Source organism: Coenobita brevimanus, chromosome 54, assembly GCF_032717465.1.
Source record: "Coenobita brevimanus isolate Jiangsu-jjx chromosome 54, ASM3271746v2, whole genome shotgun sequence".
NCBI lineage: Eukaryota > Metazoa > Arthropoda > Malacostraca > Decapoda > Coenobitidae > Coenobita > Coenobita brevimanus.
The window spans coordinates 30,160,227-30,177,710 of record NC_137007.1 but is presented as its reverse complement, the minus strand read 5'-3'; the positions used below and the strand labels follow the sequence as shown (position 1 = coordinate 30,177,710).

The window sequence follows — 17,484 nt, the reverse complement described above, 5'->3', positions numbered from 1 at the left end:
GATTTCATCCATTGAAATAAGCCCTATGTCCTATTCTTATACCAAATAATATATACAAGAAAGAAATAAGGTAAGTGAGAGTGCCATACACCTGGAATTGGCTAATTATCACCTGACAACACCTCACGTGCACTCGTTCGCTAATTTTCGCTGTTTTTTTCCCCTTGAAATATGCCGTATAATCTATTTTCGTAATAAATATACATGTAAGGAGGGAAGGGAGAAGCCTAAGTGATATTTACATTCACCTGGAACTACCTAATTTATAATGTATTGTCTAGATTTCCTGCCAATCATATCAGTGCTAGACAAAGCTGTTTCAAGATATAACATTGGTAGGTCTGAACATATATCGCCTAAGTAGGCCTCTAATCTATTTTCGTAATAAATATACATGTAAGGAGGGAGGGGAGAAGCCTAAGTGATATTTACATTCACCTGGAACTACCAAATTTATAATGTATTGTCTAGATTTCCTGCCAATCATATCAGTGCTAGACTTAGCTGTTTCAAGAAGTAATATTGGTAACTCTGAATAACCCCTAGCAGGCCTCCACGCTGGTCCTCCTCGTTATCAGTTCACTCTCATCACCCGAAGCGAGAGTACGTATGTTTCTTCTTGCTGACTTCAAGGCCTTTTTTCACCCCCATGCAAATGGCCCTGTGACCTTTACCCCCTACTAAACCTCGTGTGGAAAGAGGTAAAGGGCTGACAATTGATAAAAGAGTGACTACGATCTTTCTATTGAGTAAAACAGTGCAAGTGGAATTGTAAATAATGTGTAAATAATGTGTAAACAGCAAGTGAAAGTAATGAATGTAAATATACGTGAACAATGTAAAATAGTTTTATAAGTTATTTCAAGTGACAGTGCACAACACAGTGTAAATAAAATAGAAATGTAAATAACGTAAATAAAATAGAGAACGTAAATAGCAATGTAAATGAGTAGTATTATAAGAATACGAGTATATACCCTAGGAGTAATGAAAGTGAAAGTTTCACTCTAGCATGTCTGAATGCTATGAGTTATGAGAGTGAAGATGAAAGTGACATTCACTCTCAATGCCAGTATACAGGACGAGAAAGTGAATGCTACATATTTTACTGAAAGAAATTGAATCCCTACAGTGACAATAAACTAATACTACTGAAGGAAACTTATGGATAAAGACTGTAGATATATATAAGTGTTATATAGTAATAGAAATACAAAGTGTGAGGGGTTTTATGAATAATAAATGACACACTACCAAGAGCGAACTAGTGCCAGCGCAACGATCAGACGCGCTCGTAATTTCCATTGCTTTCACAGTGTTTTTTTTTTTTGAGTATGGATCCCAAACTACTTGAAAATTGTAGAATAGTGTTTATAGTGTTTGTATCTGGCTGTGGTAATCATATTACGGGTTGTCGGGAAGTGTAAAGTGGAGACTTCGTTACCCTACTTCAGAGGTCTCCACAAGTCCTACGGTAACCGACGAAGGCTCAACAATCATTCCAGGAGAAAGCTGAAGGTATGTGCCATAAGCATATGTAATTTTATTATTCTAGGACTAATAACTGATTTTTGGCAAATATTTTTTGAGAGTCTGTCGGAGCCCAAACAACCCCGCGGCACACGCAAGTCATTGGTAAACAAGCCCGCGGTGTAGGGGTTAAAAACGAAAACGAAACGATATATATATATATATATATATATATATATATATATATACACGTGGGCTCGCATAGTACGCGAGAGATTGGGCGGTGCACGCGCTCGTGCACTGGGAATTCGCGTACTAGGAATACATAATCTTATGGTAATAATTACATATGGGCGGTACCCCCTCATACCTGGACATTTTTTGGCCCTTAGAGACATAATAAAAGTCATATGTTTCAGACATTGTACTAAAGCTATAGCTACAATAACAAAAATATGGGTAGTCACCTTAACAACAGTAGACAACAGGCCTGATGACCTTAAATAACAGGGGTTCCGAGGCGCGGCAACACTTACAGCGCCGCACTCCCCACCACACCAACACTTCCCTCCACAGACTCCTCTTGATCACCTTCCCCAAGAGCATCCAAGTCACTCACTTCGGCCATAAACCCTTCAAAGTCGAATGCTGACACTTCTGACATTGCATCTTCTTCACCCTCAACAAGATCAGGAGCACACGATGTCGATGGTTCCGCTATTTCACCAACTTGAGCCCGCTGTGTGTAGCTTGTTATAAGCGTCTGTCTTCTCCTGTTTATTTCTTCCCTGTGCCTGTCTGTGTAGAAACGGGAGAGTTTGTCGATACCAACCAGAAGTTCCTCCGTTCTTAGGTTGCTCACTTCCTGTGCCTTCACCTCTTCCTTGAGCTTATCCACGGCAGCAAGGATCTTGCTAATGTTTGACATACACAGCTCAGTCCTGCCTTCCATCACACTAGGCTGCTCAACTTGACTCTGTCTGGCGTTGGGCTCGGCGTCAGCCTCGTCTATCTGTTGCAACACTTCCTCGGGAGGCTGTTCCTCAGTAGCAGTGTGCACTTCTTGTATGTCCGCCAATGTAACGTCCTCGAAACCTGGTACAGCTTGTGCTGCTGTCAATGTTGCTGCCTCAGCATCAGCCAGTGGTTGAATGGCCGTCTCCTGGGTGATGCACAGGTGAGGAACGAGCATTCGCCACGCATGGTTCACCGTTGCAGGTGTAATCTGGTGCCAGGCTTGAAGGAGAAATTCAACTGCATCCTTCACCGTAAAGTTACGCCAAAATGCCTCAACAGTCATGGCATCTGTGGTAGGTCGGGATAGTGGTGTTGGTGGAGATGGAACAGGAGCAGATGCCTCATCAAGGTCTTCGTCGTGATCTTCTTGTAGGGCATGAAGCTCCTCTTGTGTGTTGGTCTTCCGCGTAGGTAGTCGTACACTTCCTTATGATAGAAATGCTTCACTGTGGCGATTAGTTCTTGATCGAGTGGCTGCATTAGTGACGTTGTGCGGGGCGGCAGAAACACAACACGACAATCCTTGAGAAGATCTTCCAGGTATGGAGGGTGACTTGGTGCGTTATCAAGCACAAGGAGCATCTTAAATGGAATGCCCAGTTCCCGACACTTGGCTCTCGCATCAGGGACACATCGCCTCGTTAACCAGTCTGCCATAATGTTCCCGGTCATCCAACCATTTACGGACTTATACCAATACACGCCACTTGCATCCATGTTCGTGAGGTTTTTGTAACACCTTGGATGTGAAGCTGTGTGTACAACAACTGGCCTCATCTTGTGGCTCCCAGACAGGTTTACAGCGAACATTACCGTCACCTTACACTTCTGGAGCTTGCGACCATGGGCTTGTTTCTGTCTTTTAGCAATGTAAGTTGATTTTGGCATGGCCTTGTAATATAAGGATGTTTCATCGATGTTGTAGATCTGGTCCTTGGTGTACTGTCCCTCTTCAATAATCGTTTTAAATATTGCACGACAGTCTCTCGCGGCCAGCTCATCGGCAGAGGCACGGTCACCAGACAATTTCACGTAACGGAGTTCCTTGTGCTTGAGAAAACGGTCCAGCCATCCAACCGATGCCCTGAACGGTTTTTCCACTTTTAACCTTCGAGATGCAGCCTTGTAAAAGAGCTGGGCTTGGTTCCGAATAAATCTTCCATTGAGTGGAACACCTTCCTGTTCTTTCCGCATTATGAAGGTGGCAAGATGGCGCTCCATTAATATCATAGCATGATTTCCCACCTACGAACGGCCGTCTAGGTCAGAGGCACTGTACGTCTTCACTACAGCCTTTATGGCTTCATGGTTCTTCCACACAGTTCTCACTGTAGATTCAGCCAGTCCCAGGGTTCTCCCGATAGCCGTGTTTCATTGACCCTCCTCCTTCATCTTAATTATCTTTAACTTGGTGGCATGCATCAGAAGTTTCTTTACTCTTGGGGTTGGAGCCATGGTGCAGCAAAGTACAGGCAGCACAAAAAACACCACACGTTGTACACGACAGGTTAGCTGTAGAGAGCAGATCCGCACAGTGCACGAGCCGGGACTGTTATGGCGCACCTGCTCCCTTGTACCCCAAGCTGCGCAGTAGAATGCCCGGGAATTTCTGCGCATCAACATGACGCGCTCTGTGAGGGGTGGTCGCGCACTAGTAGATAATGGCATTTTTGAGCCACTCCTTGCCTCTGCCTTGCGTTCTGTGCGGTAAACCCGCACATTAAAGGGTTTTTGATTATGATTTTTGGTCACTCGTGCACAATGTGAATCGCGCACTGCGGTGACACGCACTGTGCGAGCCCACTGTATATATATGTATATACACACACACACACACACACACAAATACTGTATATAAAACCATACTTGAAGTGTTATGAGAGTACTCTGAGAGGGTCTGGCCATATACAGAGGACAGAGAATGAGACTGAGTAGAGGAGTGTAGGTGAGTGAGGTGGAAGGGGATACTGGATTAAGCAGATGAAGGGAGTAGAGAGATACGAGAGAGGGGTGTGATATGACCTGGAGGGAGGGAAGTCAAACGGCAGATGACAGGGCCACATGGAGGTGATCTGTTTGTGGCCATCCTAATGGGATCAAGGCATCTGGCCATAAATCGACTTACCAACATAGAATGAGACAGAATGATAGATAGATACATGTAGATACTGAAAGGGTTACAATATTAACATGTTACTGGAAAATTACATACTAACCAACAATGTTACTTACTATTCTTTCAAACTTGAGGAAGGTGGAATCTCCATAAACTATTATGACACTTTCTTCAATATCATTTATAAAGAAGGAACACAGGATGGGAACTGTCGTCTTCCTATCACCCTCACTCTCACTCTTAATATTCAATGTTCCTGTACACTTTACTGCTTTTTTCTGTTTGTTTCTGAAAAGAAAAAAAAAATAATAATAATTACTGTTACTCCACACATGGAGTAATACCTTCATATACACCAGCTTAACTACAACTTGATCATGAATTACATTTCTAGTAATGATATATTTTTACATAGCTAAACTTTTAAAGATAATGCAAGTGAACTCTGAACTAATGGTACTGTACCATAATTTGCTTAGATAAGACAGTAACTTTGCATTTTATATAAGCTAAAGACACCTTTACAGAAACTACTGTACATAGGACAATAATCTTGAAAGTCATCTAATCTAAGAAGACATAATGCACTTGGCAGGTGATTAATTAATAATTGACAACTTTGTCTTCATCATCATCATCCTGACCCTTATTCCAATCTAAAGATGAGATGAGGTATGATTCAGAAAGTACAAAAGTGAGAAATATCAACAGTATGCCACAGCACAATATTAAGACTTGCATAACTGCTGCACCATGCATACAAACTTATGTAAGCTCACCCGTTTAGATGTTGTGTGAAGTAGACGAGTGCACCTTTGTGTGTTGTGGCAGCAATTGCAATGGTGTTGTCTTGGTGTGCTCCCTTTACCGTAAGTCCACACACTCGGTCCGACACTAAGAAACTTGCACTTGCTTCGGAACTATCATCATCAACATTCCTTAAAAAAAAAAAAAAAAAAAAAAATTCATTTTTACCAGAAGGAACGGTATCAACTATCAATTCTGCAGTGCAATATGGATAAGTTTTGTACTTGCATGACAGTCACTCTCGGTTATACGGTAGGAATGAGTGTTCTTGGTTACTAGTAAAACTGACCATCCAATCTAACGGCACTTGGCATTAAAGTGAACTGAGAGGGGTTAAAGATCTTGGTCAGGTTAGAAAAAAAATGCTCCATATGACCGCCATTATACTGTTAAATTATCTATAATATACAGGTCTGCCACTTACCATGCATACACAAATCTGTCATCTTGTGATGCAGAGAGGAAGTATTTTGCACTGCCTTCACTGGCAGGGATGGCTACCAACTGGCTGACTTCTGATGTGTGCCCTGTAAATGTCCGTTGAACTTTGGCCACTCCACTCTTCTTCAACAAGTGAATGTGGTGGATTTTACTTTTCCCAAGACAAAGGTTCTTGTTGCCAAGTGCACACATACTTGAACCCCCATTTACTTCACAAGAACTGAAATTATGAAGAACAGTAATAACAGATATTAAGCACTGTATCAAGGCATAATAAGCCTTTTTGTATGTTGGAAAATGGGTACAAATCATCATCACTATCATGGCATTATTTTCTTATTTTTATAATTAATTGTTTATATCGTGTTATTACTGATCTATTTATAGGATTCATTCTATGGATTTTCAGGCTGCATTTACACTGCAACACTAGCCTACTCAGATCTGTAATTTCATGACCAAATTTTACAATGTAAATGCATTACACTGGATAACCCATTCTGTAGATCGCATTACAGTACACCAACATCTCACCAATATATACTATATCTGATGCTGTACCTGACACTACCAGTAATACTAATTAACTCCTACTCTCCAGCTATGACATGTGGTTCTCTCCTCTCATACTCACAATATCCTTTCTCCTGTGGTCACATTCCACTCCACCAAGGTGTCATCAGCGGCAAGGGAGAAAAGCTTAGTGGGTGAATGCCAGGCGATGTCCTGGATGGCATGTGGTGGTGCGTGAGTGAGGGTGGTCACTACTTCCTTCTTCTCCAAGCTGTAGACAAGCACACGCCCACCCATGGTACCCATGGCCAACAGGCTGTATTCACTACCTGCATTTGCTGCCACCTTCTTCTTTGGACTGACTGATTTCTGAGCATGGTATATGGAAAAGCAGGATCAGAACAATGAAGTAACAGCCAATCCCAACTTACCTTTTGCATAGAGTGGCAACCTGAGAGTTGGCAAGTTACCATAATACTTAATATTTAACTCCTACAGCCTGGGAAGCCTTTCCTATTTATTTAAAAAAAAAAATGCTGGGTGGGTTATTACTTTTTTTTTTTTACCTGTACAACCTGCAGCATCTATGCTAAGCTAAATATAAGTGCATAGAATTAACCACAATATGACAGAAGAGATGTTCCCAGGCTGAAAGATTAAAGTGGGTAACAAGCCTACTCTTCTAAATGTTTGTCTTCACTGCCTTATGTGATAAAAAAATCTCCAGATATTTTAGCAATTTAAACTGATCACTGATGTGTAAACTACCTGACTTTCACCCTAACTGGATATTTATATATATAAAACTGTACCTGACCATCAGGGATCATTAAAAACATAACATTTACCGCATTTAACCCCTTCACCTCAAGGATGTCTTTCCTGAATATAACTGTTGTTATCCAGACTTTAATAAAGATGGTCTTGGGCCAAAGATATGTTCTACTGGTACTGCAAATTATTTTCCTCAGGTAATTCTTAAAGTCAGGCATAAATGTAATGATTAACCCTTTCACAAAGAGAGGTCTTCCCTAAGCACAATAATATAATCTGGCAGCATCAAGAATAAAGTACAGGTAATCACTAGAGTGATAGGATTAACCTGTCAAATGCCTATGTACACTGTGCTGTGAACAGAGGATGGTAACATGATTTATTGACAGTGCCCTCCCTGTAAAACAATTAAATCTAAGCCCTTGACCACCCCGTTTGGGATACATGGCGTCTGGCAATGAATGAATGAATGTATAAGTATGTGGAGCTGAAGAGGTAGGCCTTCATGTTGTGGTACCAATTTAACCAAGCAGCTCAGCTGCTTATTATACAAATGTCTTTGCAACTCCTTCTTTGTCCTACAAAAGGGGAATGATGGCCTGCATGAAAAGGGCAACTAAAACCTGCAGATCACCTGATTCAAAGCCACATGAGCTAGGAGCCACAACAAATCAAAGAATATACCAGTGATGGCTAACCAGGGGAGAAAACTGTAGACATGATGGCTTAGCTGTTAGGTGTTCAGCAGGTTGATACTCCTGCTCTAGGCAGCCAGTGCTTGTGTCCCAGATTCGCAGCACCCCATCACTTCCGCCTTGGGCCAACTTCTCACCACCAGGCGAGAAGCTTAGCAACTTTGCTCTTGTCATGGCCTGTGGAGTCGAGATTGTTTTTTAAGAAGTAACACAGCAGTTCAATAGACTTGTACTGGAAAATATCATGTAGGTCTGGTAGATTAGGTTAGAAAAAAAGCAAGAAAAAATATCACACTATTGGCAAGTCAAATATGGACTCAAATGACAAACTTAGGTGAAATCCTGCTTAATGAGACCTAACCTTATCATGAAAAAAAAAAAAAAATTTCTGTCCTAACTTTAACTAATTTGCTGAATTTTGGTGCTATGAACCAGGTATTCATTACTGAATTACAGTAACAACTTATGAAAAATCCCTTGTCAAACTTTTCATCATCTGTGAGTGAGCTCTCCTTGATTCTGTCCAACCTCAGGCTCCATTAAAATATTTACCATATTATTAAAAAAAAAAAAAAAAAAGGGGGGGGATCAACCAAATTGCAAAAATGTGACCAACTGAAAACTTTAATTGAAAGTACCCATTTCCACCTATTTTTGCATTCTCATCACACTTTCCTAATATAATCCTGGTGCAATTCCTAATATAATCCTGGTGCAACTCTGGTATTATATTAGAAGTGAACAATATGTGGTTTAGGAATATTAGCACCATTAACGTATAGTATAGTCCCTAAGGATGATAAATAACCCCCATAACCTCATACAGAAATTGATATTTGCAGAGATAATGCATTTAATTAAAAATTCCAAAAACTACCTTGGATCTTCACTCAGCCACTCCGCGTAAAAAATGCATGCATTCGTATGTGTGTTTCTCTTCCCTTCAACTGCGCATGCGTCTCGTAGGTCTGTATCACCCACTCATAGGCCTACTTTAGGGCACGTGATGGTATTCTACCAATGAATTTGAAGCGTGGTCTTTGATTCATTTTGGATGGAAAATTCAAATCCTTCTCGTTATGGCCTCTGAAGAAGATTACGTGCTGTGTGTCCTGGGTGTGATATTGATTAATTATGGGTGATTAAGTGTTTCCACTTGGAACCTGAGGATGCTATTGAGTTTTTTAGAAGACACGGTGTATTACCTTCGGAAGTTTATTGCCCAGATTGTCAGGAACCGAGTAAATTTAGAAAAGACAAACATCAGTGGTACTGTGGCTGGTACAAAAGCTACACAAAAACCAAAGAAACGGGTCCAGAGTAATTTTTGTGTTTCTGACTACAAAGGAACTTTTCTGGACAACACACACCTTCCTGCTTGGCAAATTACATTGTTCATAAACCACTGGATTTAGAAGTTCTGGAACCACGACATTATTATCCCGTGTTTGGTGTGGCCTACCCCCGGAAGACGACGGCGACCCAGATGACCCTCGTCCTGGACCATCGTATCTCTAGGGTAAGCATTCCCCTAGGACAGGTTAGGTGGTAAATTTTTACAAGTGGACAATACACCCCCTAGGAAGTGCAACATATTTTTCTGGCAGTATTCTGATGCAATTTGAATGTTTCTGACCTTCATTTTTGTCGGAAATGCCTCATTTTCCCTCTTTTCCAATCATGAACTTTGACTGGACAAGTAAGTGAAATCAAACATTTTCAAAAAAAAAAAAAAAGTAAAAAACAACTGACCTCGCATCAAAAACCACCAGAAAAATATACTGCACCACCCGTTAACATAACTGAACAGACCAAACCAAACGAAAGACCTAACGTAACCTCACCGAACACAATAAAACTAACCAAACCTACCCCAACATACCTAACCTATCCTAGGCGAGTACATAACATAACCTCACCAAACACACTAAACCTAACCAAACCTACCCCAACATACCTAACCTATCCTTGGGGAATACATTAACGTAACCTCACCAAGCACACAAAACCAAACCCAACATACCTAACCTGTCCTAGGGGAATATGTAATGTAACCTCATCAAACACACAAAACCTAACCCAACATACCTAACCAGTCCTAGGGGAATGCTTACCCTAGAGATACAATTGTCCAGGACATGGGTTGTCTGGCAATAACGTCATGGTTCCAGAACCTTTGAATCCAGTGGTTTATGAACGATATAATTTGCCAAGCCAGAAGGTGTGTGTTGACCAAAAAAGTTCCTTTGTAGTCAGAAACACAAAAACTACACTGTACCCGTTTCTGGGTTTTTGCGTACTTTTTGTACCAACCACAGTCCCACTGATGTCTGTCTTTTCTAAATTTACACGGTACCTGACAGTCTAGGCATTAAACTCCCGAAGGCAATACACCATGTCTTCTAAGAAACACAACAGTCTCCTCAGATTCTGAGTGGAAAAGGTTAATCACTTGTAAATAATTGCTATCACGCCTGGGCCACACAGCATGTCTTTCTTCTTCATAGGCCATACTGAGAAGGATTTGAATTTCCCCCTCGCCATGAATGAAAGACCGTGCTTCAAATTCATCAGTAGAATACCATCATGCGACCTAAAGTAGGCCTACAAGTGGGTGATACAGGCCTATGAGATGGATGCGCAGTCAATGGGAAGAGAAACACACGTACGAACACACGCATTTTTTACCCGGAGTGGCCGAGTGAAGATCAAAAGTAGGTTTTTTTGGAATTTTAAATTAAATTCATCTCTGAAAATATCAATTTCCGAATGGGGTTATGGGGGTTCACTGTGATCCTTGGGGACTATACTATACGTTAATGGTCCACTTGTAAATAATACCGGTTAGGTTATTGGGTTAGGTTTAAGTTAGTGTGTTGAGTGAGGTTATGTTAGGTCTGTTTGGTTACGCTTGGTTAAGTCTGTACGGTTAGGTGGTTAGGTTTGGTCACTTCGGTTACGTTAACAGGTGGTGCAGTGTATTTTACTGGTGGTTTTTGATGTCATTTGAGTTGTTTTTTTACTTCATTTTTTACGGACAATGCTTGACTCCACCTACATGTCCAATCAAAGTTCATGATTGGAAAAGAGGGGAAATGAGGCATTTCCGACAAAAAGGAAGGTCATAAACATTAGAATCGCATCAAAAACTACCAGAAAATATATTGCACTACCTGAGGGGTTATAAAAATTTACCGCAACTTTCATTATTAACTGGGCACGTCATAAAGCGGACAATGTTTTCCTTGCTATTACCTGTGAACCGTACATGATACCGTAACACATTTGGAGGAAACACTGCTGCCCAGACAACTAAAAACAGATGCATTGTATACCCAAAACTATCTCTCATGTCCTTATCAAAGAAGGATAATGTAGGGGGTGGCACTATACAGATACTTAGGTAAATGTGCCGCACTCGAGATAAACCATGAAATAACACGCCACATCTTAGATTGTACTCATTTGGGCATTACACACACTGTCAGATCCCGCTTTCACTCCTACATGTACTCAATATTAGTTTACCTGTGCCAGAGTCGCCTGCTTGATGTAGTTTGTCAATTACTTGAAAATTCCCGTACCTGAACTCACAGTTTACGTTCCCATGTGGAGTTTAGATTCATAGGGCGGATAAGAGGCGCCAGAGACATTGGAGGATCGAACAGGACTCAGTTTGTGCTACTGGATCCACTTACTGGAGCGTACTGTATCGTAGTAACCCATTCGGTCAGTGAGGAGTCTCCACAAATGAATGAAATATCTGGCGGTGGTTATGGTAATAAATAAGTAAATAAATAAACAAATACTATAATGTTATGTGATATAATAATAATAGTAATATAATAATGGTAATAATAACAATGATAATATCTGCGTGAGTAAACAAACTGATTTTAAACTCTTTGAAACCATTGATACTGGATGAATATAGAGGGTTTAGGATTTAGGAAAATGAACAAAATAAATGAACTACAGTATCTTGCTCGTAATGGCACACACATACACATTGGCATCATCCTTCCATACATGTGTGGTAGGTTAGGACGCCCATCATCCATTCACTGGATGTAGTTTTGTCTTCAGGTGATTCTACGCTGAGTGACATGTCTACTGGTTTCCTGTAATCCAAGAAACCATTTACATCACTGAGTGGCAACCATATATCGGTACCAGATAACAGGGTGATGGGGAGCTTACTACAGTGCCCCTGTTATATGGATGGAGACACTCAAAACTGTGAAGTATCCATCTACTGTAGGAACCAAACTGAAATAGCAGCTGTGTAAACAGAGGGCCTCACAAGTCACAACACCCCCAGAAGGCGACAATGGAGGGGTAAGTAGGGCGTGTGCGACGTCCGTGCGATATGGGCATATGACCCATACGGCCGCGCGCCTCCATTCCATGGAGTGCACCCGGCGCGAACATCTCATTCCGGGTGCATTGCCCTCCAACCGATCCAGCCTTCGTCAGCATCGGGGTTGAGCTAATCAGCTAGCTCCAGGCAGCACCCCAGTGACGGCCGGTAGCCGCACAACAAAAGCAACGGCCTGTAGCCGTGCCCCAGCAACGGCCTGTAGCTGTGCCCCAGCAACGGCCTGTAGCCGTGCTCCAGCAACAGCCTGTAGCCGTGCACCTGCAACAACCTGTAGCCATGCAGCTGTGACAGCCGGTAGCCGCACAACAAAATCAATGGTCTGTAGCCGTGCAATAGTGACGGCCGGTAGCCGCACCTACAAGACACAGCCAGTAGCCACTCATAGTACTGCCCCCCCCCCTTGCAGAACCTGTGACAGCCGGTTGCAGCATGCGGGGAGAGAACGGTATGCCATCTCTCCTTTTGCAGTTGCCTCGAGGGACACGACACCAGTGACGGCCGGCAACTGCATCAGTAGACAGGGGACGGCCTGTCGCCACCCCTTGCCGACATGTTGCCCCTCATACGGGACTTTGGTGACAGCCGGTAGCCGTGCCCGTGGACAGGTGACGGCCGGTAACCACACTTTGCCTGCAGTCCCGTCAGGAAGTTGGATCCCTGTGATGGCCAATTGCTGCACTGACGGGAAAGGGATGGCTGGTAGCCTCCCTCCTCCTGTTGCCCAAGGGAACTTGGCGACAGCTGGTAGTCCTGCCAGGGAGGGGCATCCTAAAAGCCCCTTCACCCCTGTGACTTTATGACCTGAGGGAGACTCCTGCTTGAGCTGCTCCACCAGTGGCAGAGTAAGTCCCACCTCCAACTTCCCAGAACAAGGCAGCCTCCAGAAGGAGAACCTTCCGATAGAGGACTGGTGGAAAGGACCCGTGCTGACCCCGGGGCTGCAGTCCATCCAGCCGGCACCAGAGGGAGACCACTGAGACCAGCACCTGTCAGACTTCTGTCGCCACCGACGCCATAGCCCTACCCTAATGGCGAAGCGGTGGGAGTGAGACCGCAGCAGATGGGCTCTCCACAATGTCCCTAGTACCCCGGGGCTCGACCGCTCCAGTCCTGAGGAGGAACAACGTCCTTCCCACACCAGGTGCCTGCAGGAGCGCCTACAGAAGATATTTGGCCTCAGTCCCGAGGGCCAAACCCCTGTACCCAGCCTCTCCAGTGTGGAGCCCTTCATCACGCCTGACCATAGCCCGTTATGGAGGACGACGCCCCCACGAGCAGTCCCGTGGCCCCTAGACAAGAGGACACCTAAGGGGACACAGCCAACACTGGGCCATCCCCCTGTGAGTCGCCCACCCCCCCTCGTAGGGGCACCCGTTCCCTTGCCGCACATCCCTATACAGTGACTGTGACTTTCATGCCCGTGAGGTGAAAATGTTATGCTAGGTGTTTAAGGGTCAGCTTCCCGTCTCTTGAATGCCTAGTGTGCAGCTGGGTTCTTTATCTAGACTGGAGCTTATACAAATAAGAGAGAGGCAGGACACAAAAACTTAAGGCAACAACCCTACACGTGTATTGACAGATTCTATATGTGGAACAGGTAGATGTCAGAGCAACAGGAATCCGGGTAATTATAAGTCATATGCAAGTATTATGGGCAGTAGTATCACGCACGATACTATTTAGACAATAGCTCAGGATAGCAGGTGAACAGCACAACAAACATTGTTTGAGGTCTTTTGGGCAGGGGAATAGATCACGGTCACTTTGAGGGAAATATAAGTTGCTCTTAGGATGGGCAACTTATTCACAGGTCTTGCAATGCAGAGGAATCACACTATGAAGGCTGAGTCTAATGTTCACTGAAATCACTGCACTCTTACTGGATTTTCCTTCTTGCTCTCATAATTTCACCATCTGCCCAAACCGTAACTATCACACATTAATAGGCCTCGGACTTAGATTCCCTCGGATAGTACACTGCCCGATGTTCAGGTCACTGTCACCGCACTTTCACTGTCACTCACTGTCAGTGAGGTGGCGGCATGGTTAGGGGGGTGGCGGGAGAACTCACAGCCTGACTCCTGATGAGGGCTGAGTCCCGCCTGTGGCCTCTGTGTCCAGGGGCCACGGGATCACTCGTAGGGGCATCCTCTCTCGTCTGGGGCTGTGGGCAGCAAAGGGCCCTGCACTGTCAGGGCTGGGAGCTGGAGTGCTGCCCTCAGGGCTGGGGCCGAAAAGCCTTAGGCGCGTGACGGAGGATGAGGGTCGTCTGCGTTGGGGTGGGGAGGGGCCTTGCTTGGGGGTCCTGGAGGCAGCCTTGGGGGCCTAGTGGCTGCGGTCTCCTGCTGTCGGGAACGCCGTCAGCGGTGAGCTGCAGCATCGGCCTTCGTTGGAGTCTGTCAGATAGGGTCCCTCTGGAGCCAGCTGGGCGGAGAACAACCCTGGGGATAGCACAGGGCCTCTCCACAGGTTCTTGGGGCTGGGGCCCTCCTCCTGAAGGTTGTCACGTTGTGGGGGTGTGGCAGCACCTGACGGAGGAGTTGCTTCTGGCCATCACCTGCCGTAGGGCCTGGCTACTGGCCGTGGCCTTTGAGGGGAGCAGCTTCCGGCCGTTGCTGAAGCTCAGCTACTGGCCGTGGCCCGTGTGGGGGAGTGGCTACCAGCCGTCTCCTGAAGGAGAGGTGAGCGGCTATGGGCCGTCTCAAGGGCACCTTCAAAGCGGCTTCTGGCCATCTCCTGACGAAGGTGGGAGTGGCTACCGGCCATCTCCTGAAGGAGGGGTGAGCAGCTACTGGCCATCTCAAGGGCATTCAGAGTGGCGACCGACCGTCTCCTGACGAAGGCGGGAGCGGCTACCAGCCGTCTCCTGAAGGAGGAGTGAGCAGTTACCAGTCGTCTCAAGGGCACCTTCCGAGCGGCTATAAAAATATAGGTATGTGTACAGGCGTGCATATACATATACATATGCAACATGCACATATACTGTATACGATATGGTCATATACATAGACAGGGAGACACACACACACACACACACACACACACACACATATATATATATATATATATATATATATATATATATATATATATATATATAGTCACATACACAGGTGGGTAGATATAGTTTAAAAAGCAAATTTTCTTTTTAAGCAAGTTACCGTAATTTTCACAGGTTCTCTTTGTATATCTATCCGGAGAAAACGACAATCTTGGCAACATTAATGCAGTAACTTTACAGAAACTAATACTTTTTTTTTTTCAACAAGCTCTCTCGCATCGCCCTCTTCGCTATCCTTGGCTACTTCGTAGAATCTCTCTTGACCTGTCAGTGCAGTCTGTCGCCCCCCTTTCGGGGGATGGGGAGAGAGTTGAGGACTGGGCAGCTCTGTTGCCTCAGGTATCGATGCCACCACGGGACGGCTTCCCTCTCCTGCCTCTTAAAACTCAGTGCCCTGCTTGAACTTCATTTTCACTGACTAGAAGGTAGCGAAACCTCTGAATACCGTGGCAAATCATCTGTTCATTTGAGATGCACATCATTCTTTAACATATGCGAAATACCTTGCTTTAAAATTACAGTATATTTAACTGGGAAAAGAGGTTTGGCCACTAGGAAGCTACCCACTCAGCGAGCTACGGGTGTAATAAATTAGAACATTACTATAACAGAGTAGTGGTTATGGTATAGCACACAGATCTGACTGAACTTCGAAATGAAGGGAAAAGCTATAAACTCTACAACCCCCATCTCTTTGACATATTACCGTACGTAGGCTATAGGCGCTAAATACTGTATTTCGAGATTATATCTATTTTACTGTCCATCGCCTACAGGCTCATAGTCATGAAGCTCATAAGTCATAACTTTAGGGTCCCCTCACCGTAATTAACTCGCGATATGCCCAACACCATCCACTGTGGCGAACGTTGCCAACTATAGGGGTAACACATCAACTCGCACGATGATAGCAACACAAAGTATAAAAAGATGCCATTATAATAGAGAGAGTATTACTACTATTTCTACTTTACAGTCTCCGCCTAAGTTTATATCTAGGCTAATCATGTATCTTCCCATCTGTGTGTCCTCAGTGACAATTCCGGTGCTGTTCCTCCATCACTTCCCCTCTCTGACTTGCTCATGGCTGACATTAAAATTTCTTCAGCTGATGTATTTTCTGCCATCACTGGCCTTAATACTAACATGGCATATGGGCCTGATGGTGTCCCTCCTGTTGTCCTCAAGAACTGTGTTTCTGTGCTTACACCCTGCCAGTGGCGTCACCAGAGGTCAAATTTTGGGGGGGCTGGAGCCCTGAATGATAAATGTGATATAACCTATCGGTAGACCAACAAAGCAGTTCATACAACAAGAATTCATTTATTACACAAAAACAAATTCATGCAACAAGAATTCATTTGTTGTACAAAAATTACTTCATACAATAAGTATTCATATATTCTATAAAAACTAAGATACTTCGTGTAATACTTTGATACAAATAATAGGTAATTATTGAACTTACAGTCTATGAGTTCAAGGTATTTCTCTCATCAAACAGAAAACAGAAAAAGCACATGGGATCAGTGAATTACATTGCATGTCACTCCATCAGTCATCGCGCCACATGTTAAATTAGAGACAAACATCTTTTGCCCATCTTGTAGGTAATCTTTGGCCATCTGTGTACAGTACATGAAAATCAGGGTGTCTGTAGATATGACACGTTTGGTATCTTTCTCCATGAATTTTTGACGTGAAATCATCGGTAAATATCAAAACTCAAAAAAGTCTCAGATAAGAAAAATCTTAATGAATCGTGCCTATCATATTTATGGAGCAAACCACAGTATACAATATATGCCATATTAATCACCCCCAGAGCGTCAGTTACATCACCAAATCCTTCAATAACCTGATAAGGATGCATATTTACTGATTTACCGACTTTTTTATGTTCTTTCTTTGGGGGGGGAGTGATTTTGGGGAGCTGAGACCTTCATTTGGGGGGCTAAGCCCCCCTATCCCCCCCTTGGTGACGCCACTGCACCCTGCCAAGGTAAACTCTTTCGCCTTTGTCTTTCAACTTGTACCTTTCCTTCTTGCTGAAAGTTTGCTCTCATTCAGGCAGTCCCAGAAAAAGGTGACCATTCCCAACCCTCTAATTATCGTCCAATTGCTTTAACATCCCGTGTCTCAAAAGTTTATGAGTCAATTCTTAACAGAAAAATTTTAAAGCATCTTTCCTATCACAACCTTCTTTCTG

General features: G+C 43.8%; 1 protein-coding gene across 1 annotated transcript in view; it reads right to left on the bottom strand.

Moving 5' to 3' along the window:
* The window catches only part of LOC145400941 (WD repeat-containing protein 43), a 74,820-nt gene extending 63,367 nt beyond the window's left edge, over positions 1-11,453 (bottom strand). The window contains exons 1-6 of the mRNA XM_080273306.1: positions 11,362-11,453; positions 7,837-8,010; positions 6,486-6,733; positions 5,835-6,071; positions 5,383-5,541; positions 4,720-4,891 (exon numbers count right to left, since the gene is read on the bottom strand). Coding sequence (XP_080129432.1) covers positions 4,720-4,891; positions 5,383-5,541; positions 5,835-6,071; positions 6,486-6,733; positions 7,837-8,007 — 987 coding nt within the window. The 5' untranslated portion in view covers positions 8,008-8,010; positions 11,362-11,453. The remainder of the gene's footprint in view (positions 1-4,719; positions 4,892-5,382; positions 5,542-5,834; positions 6,072-6,485; positions 6,734-7,836; positions 8,011-11,361) is intronic.
* Positions 11,454-17,484: the final 6,031 nt, after the last annotated feature.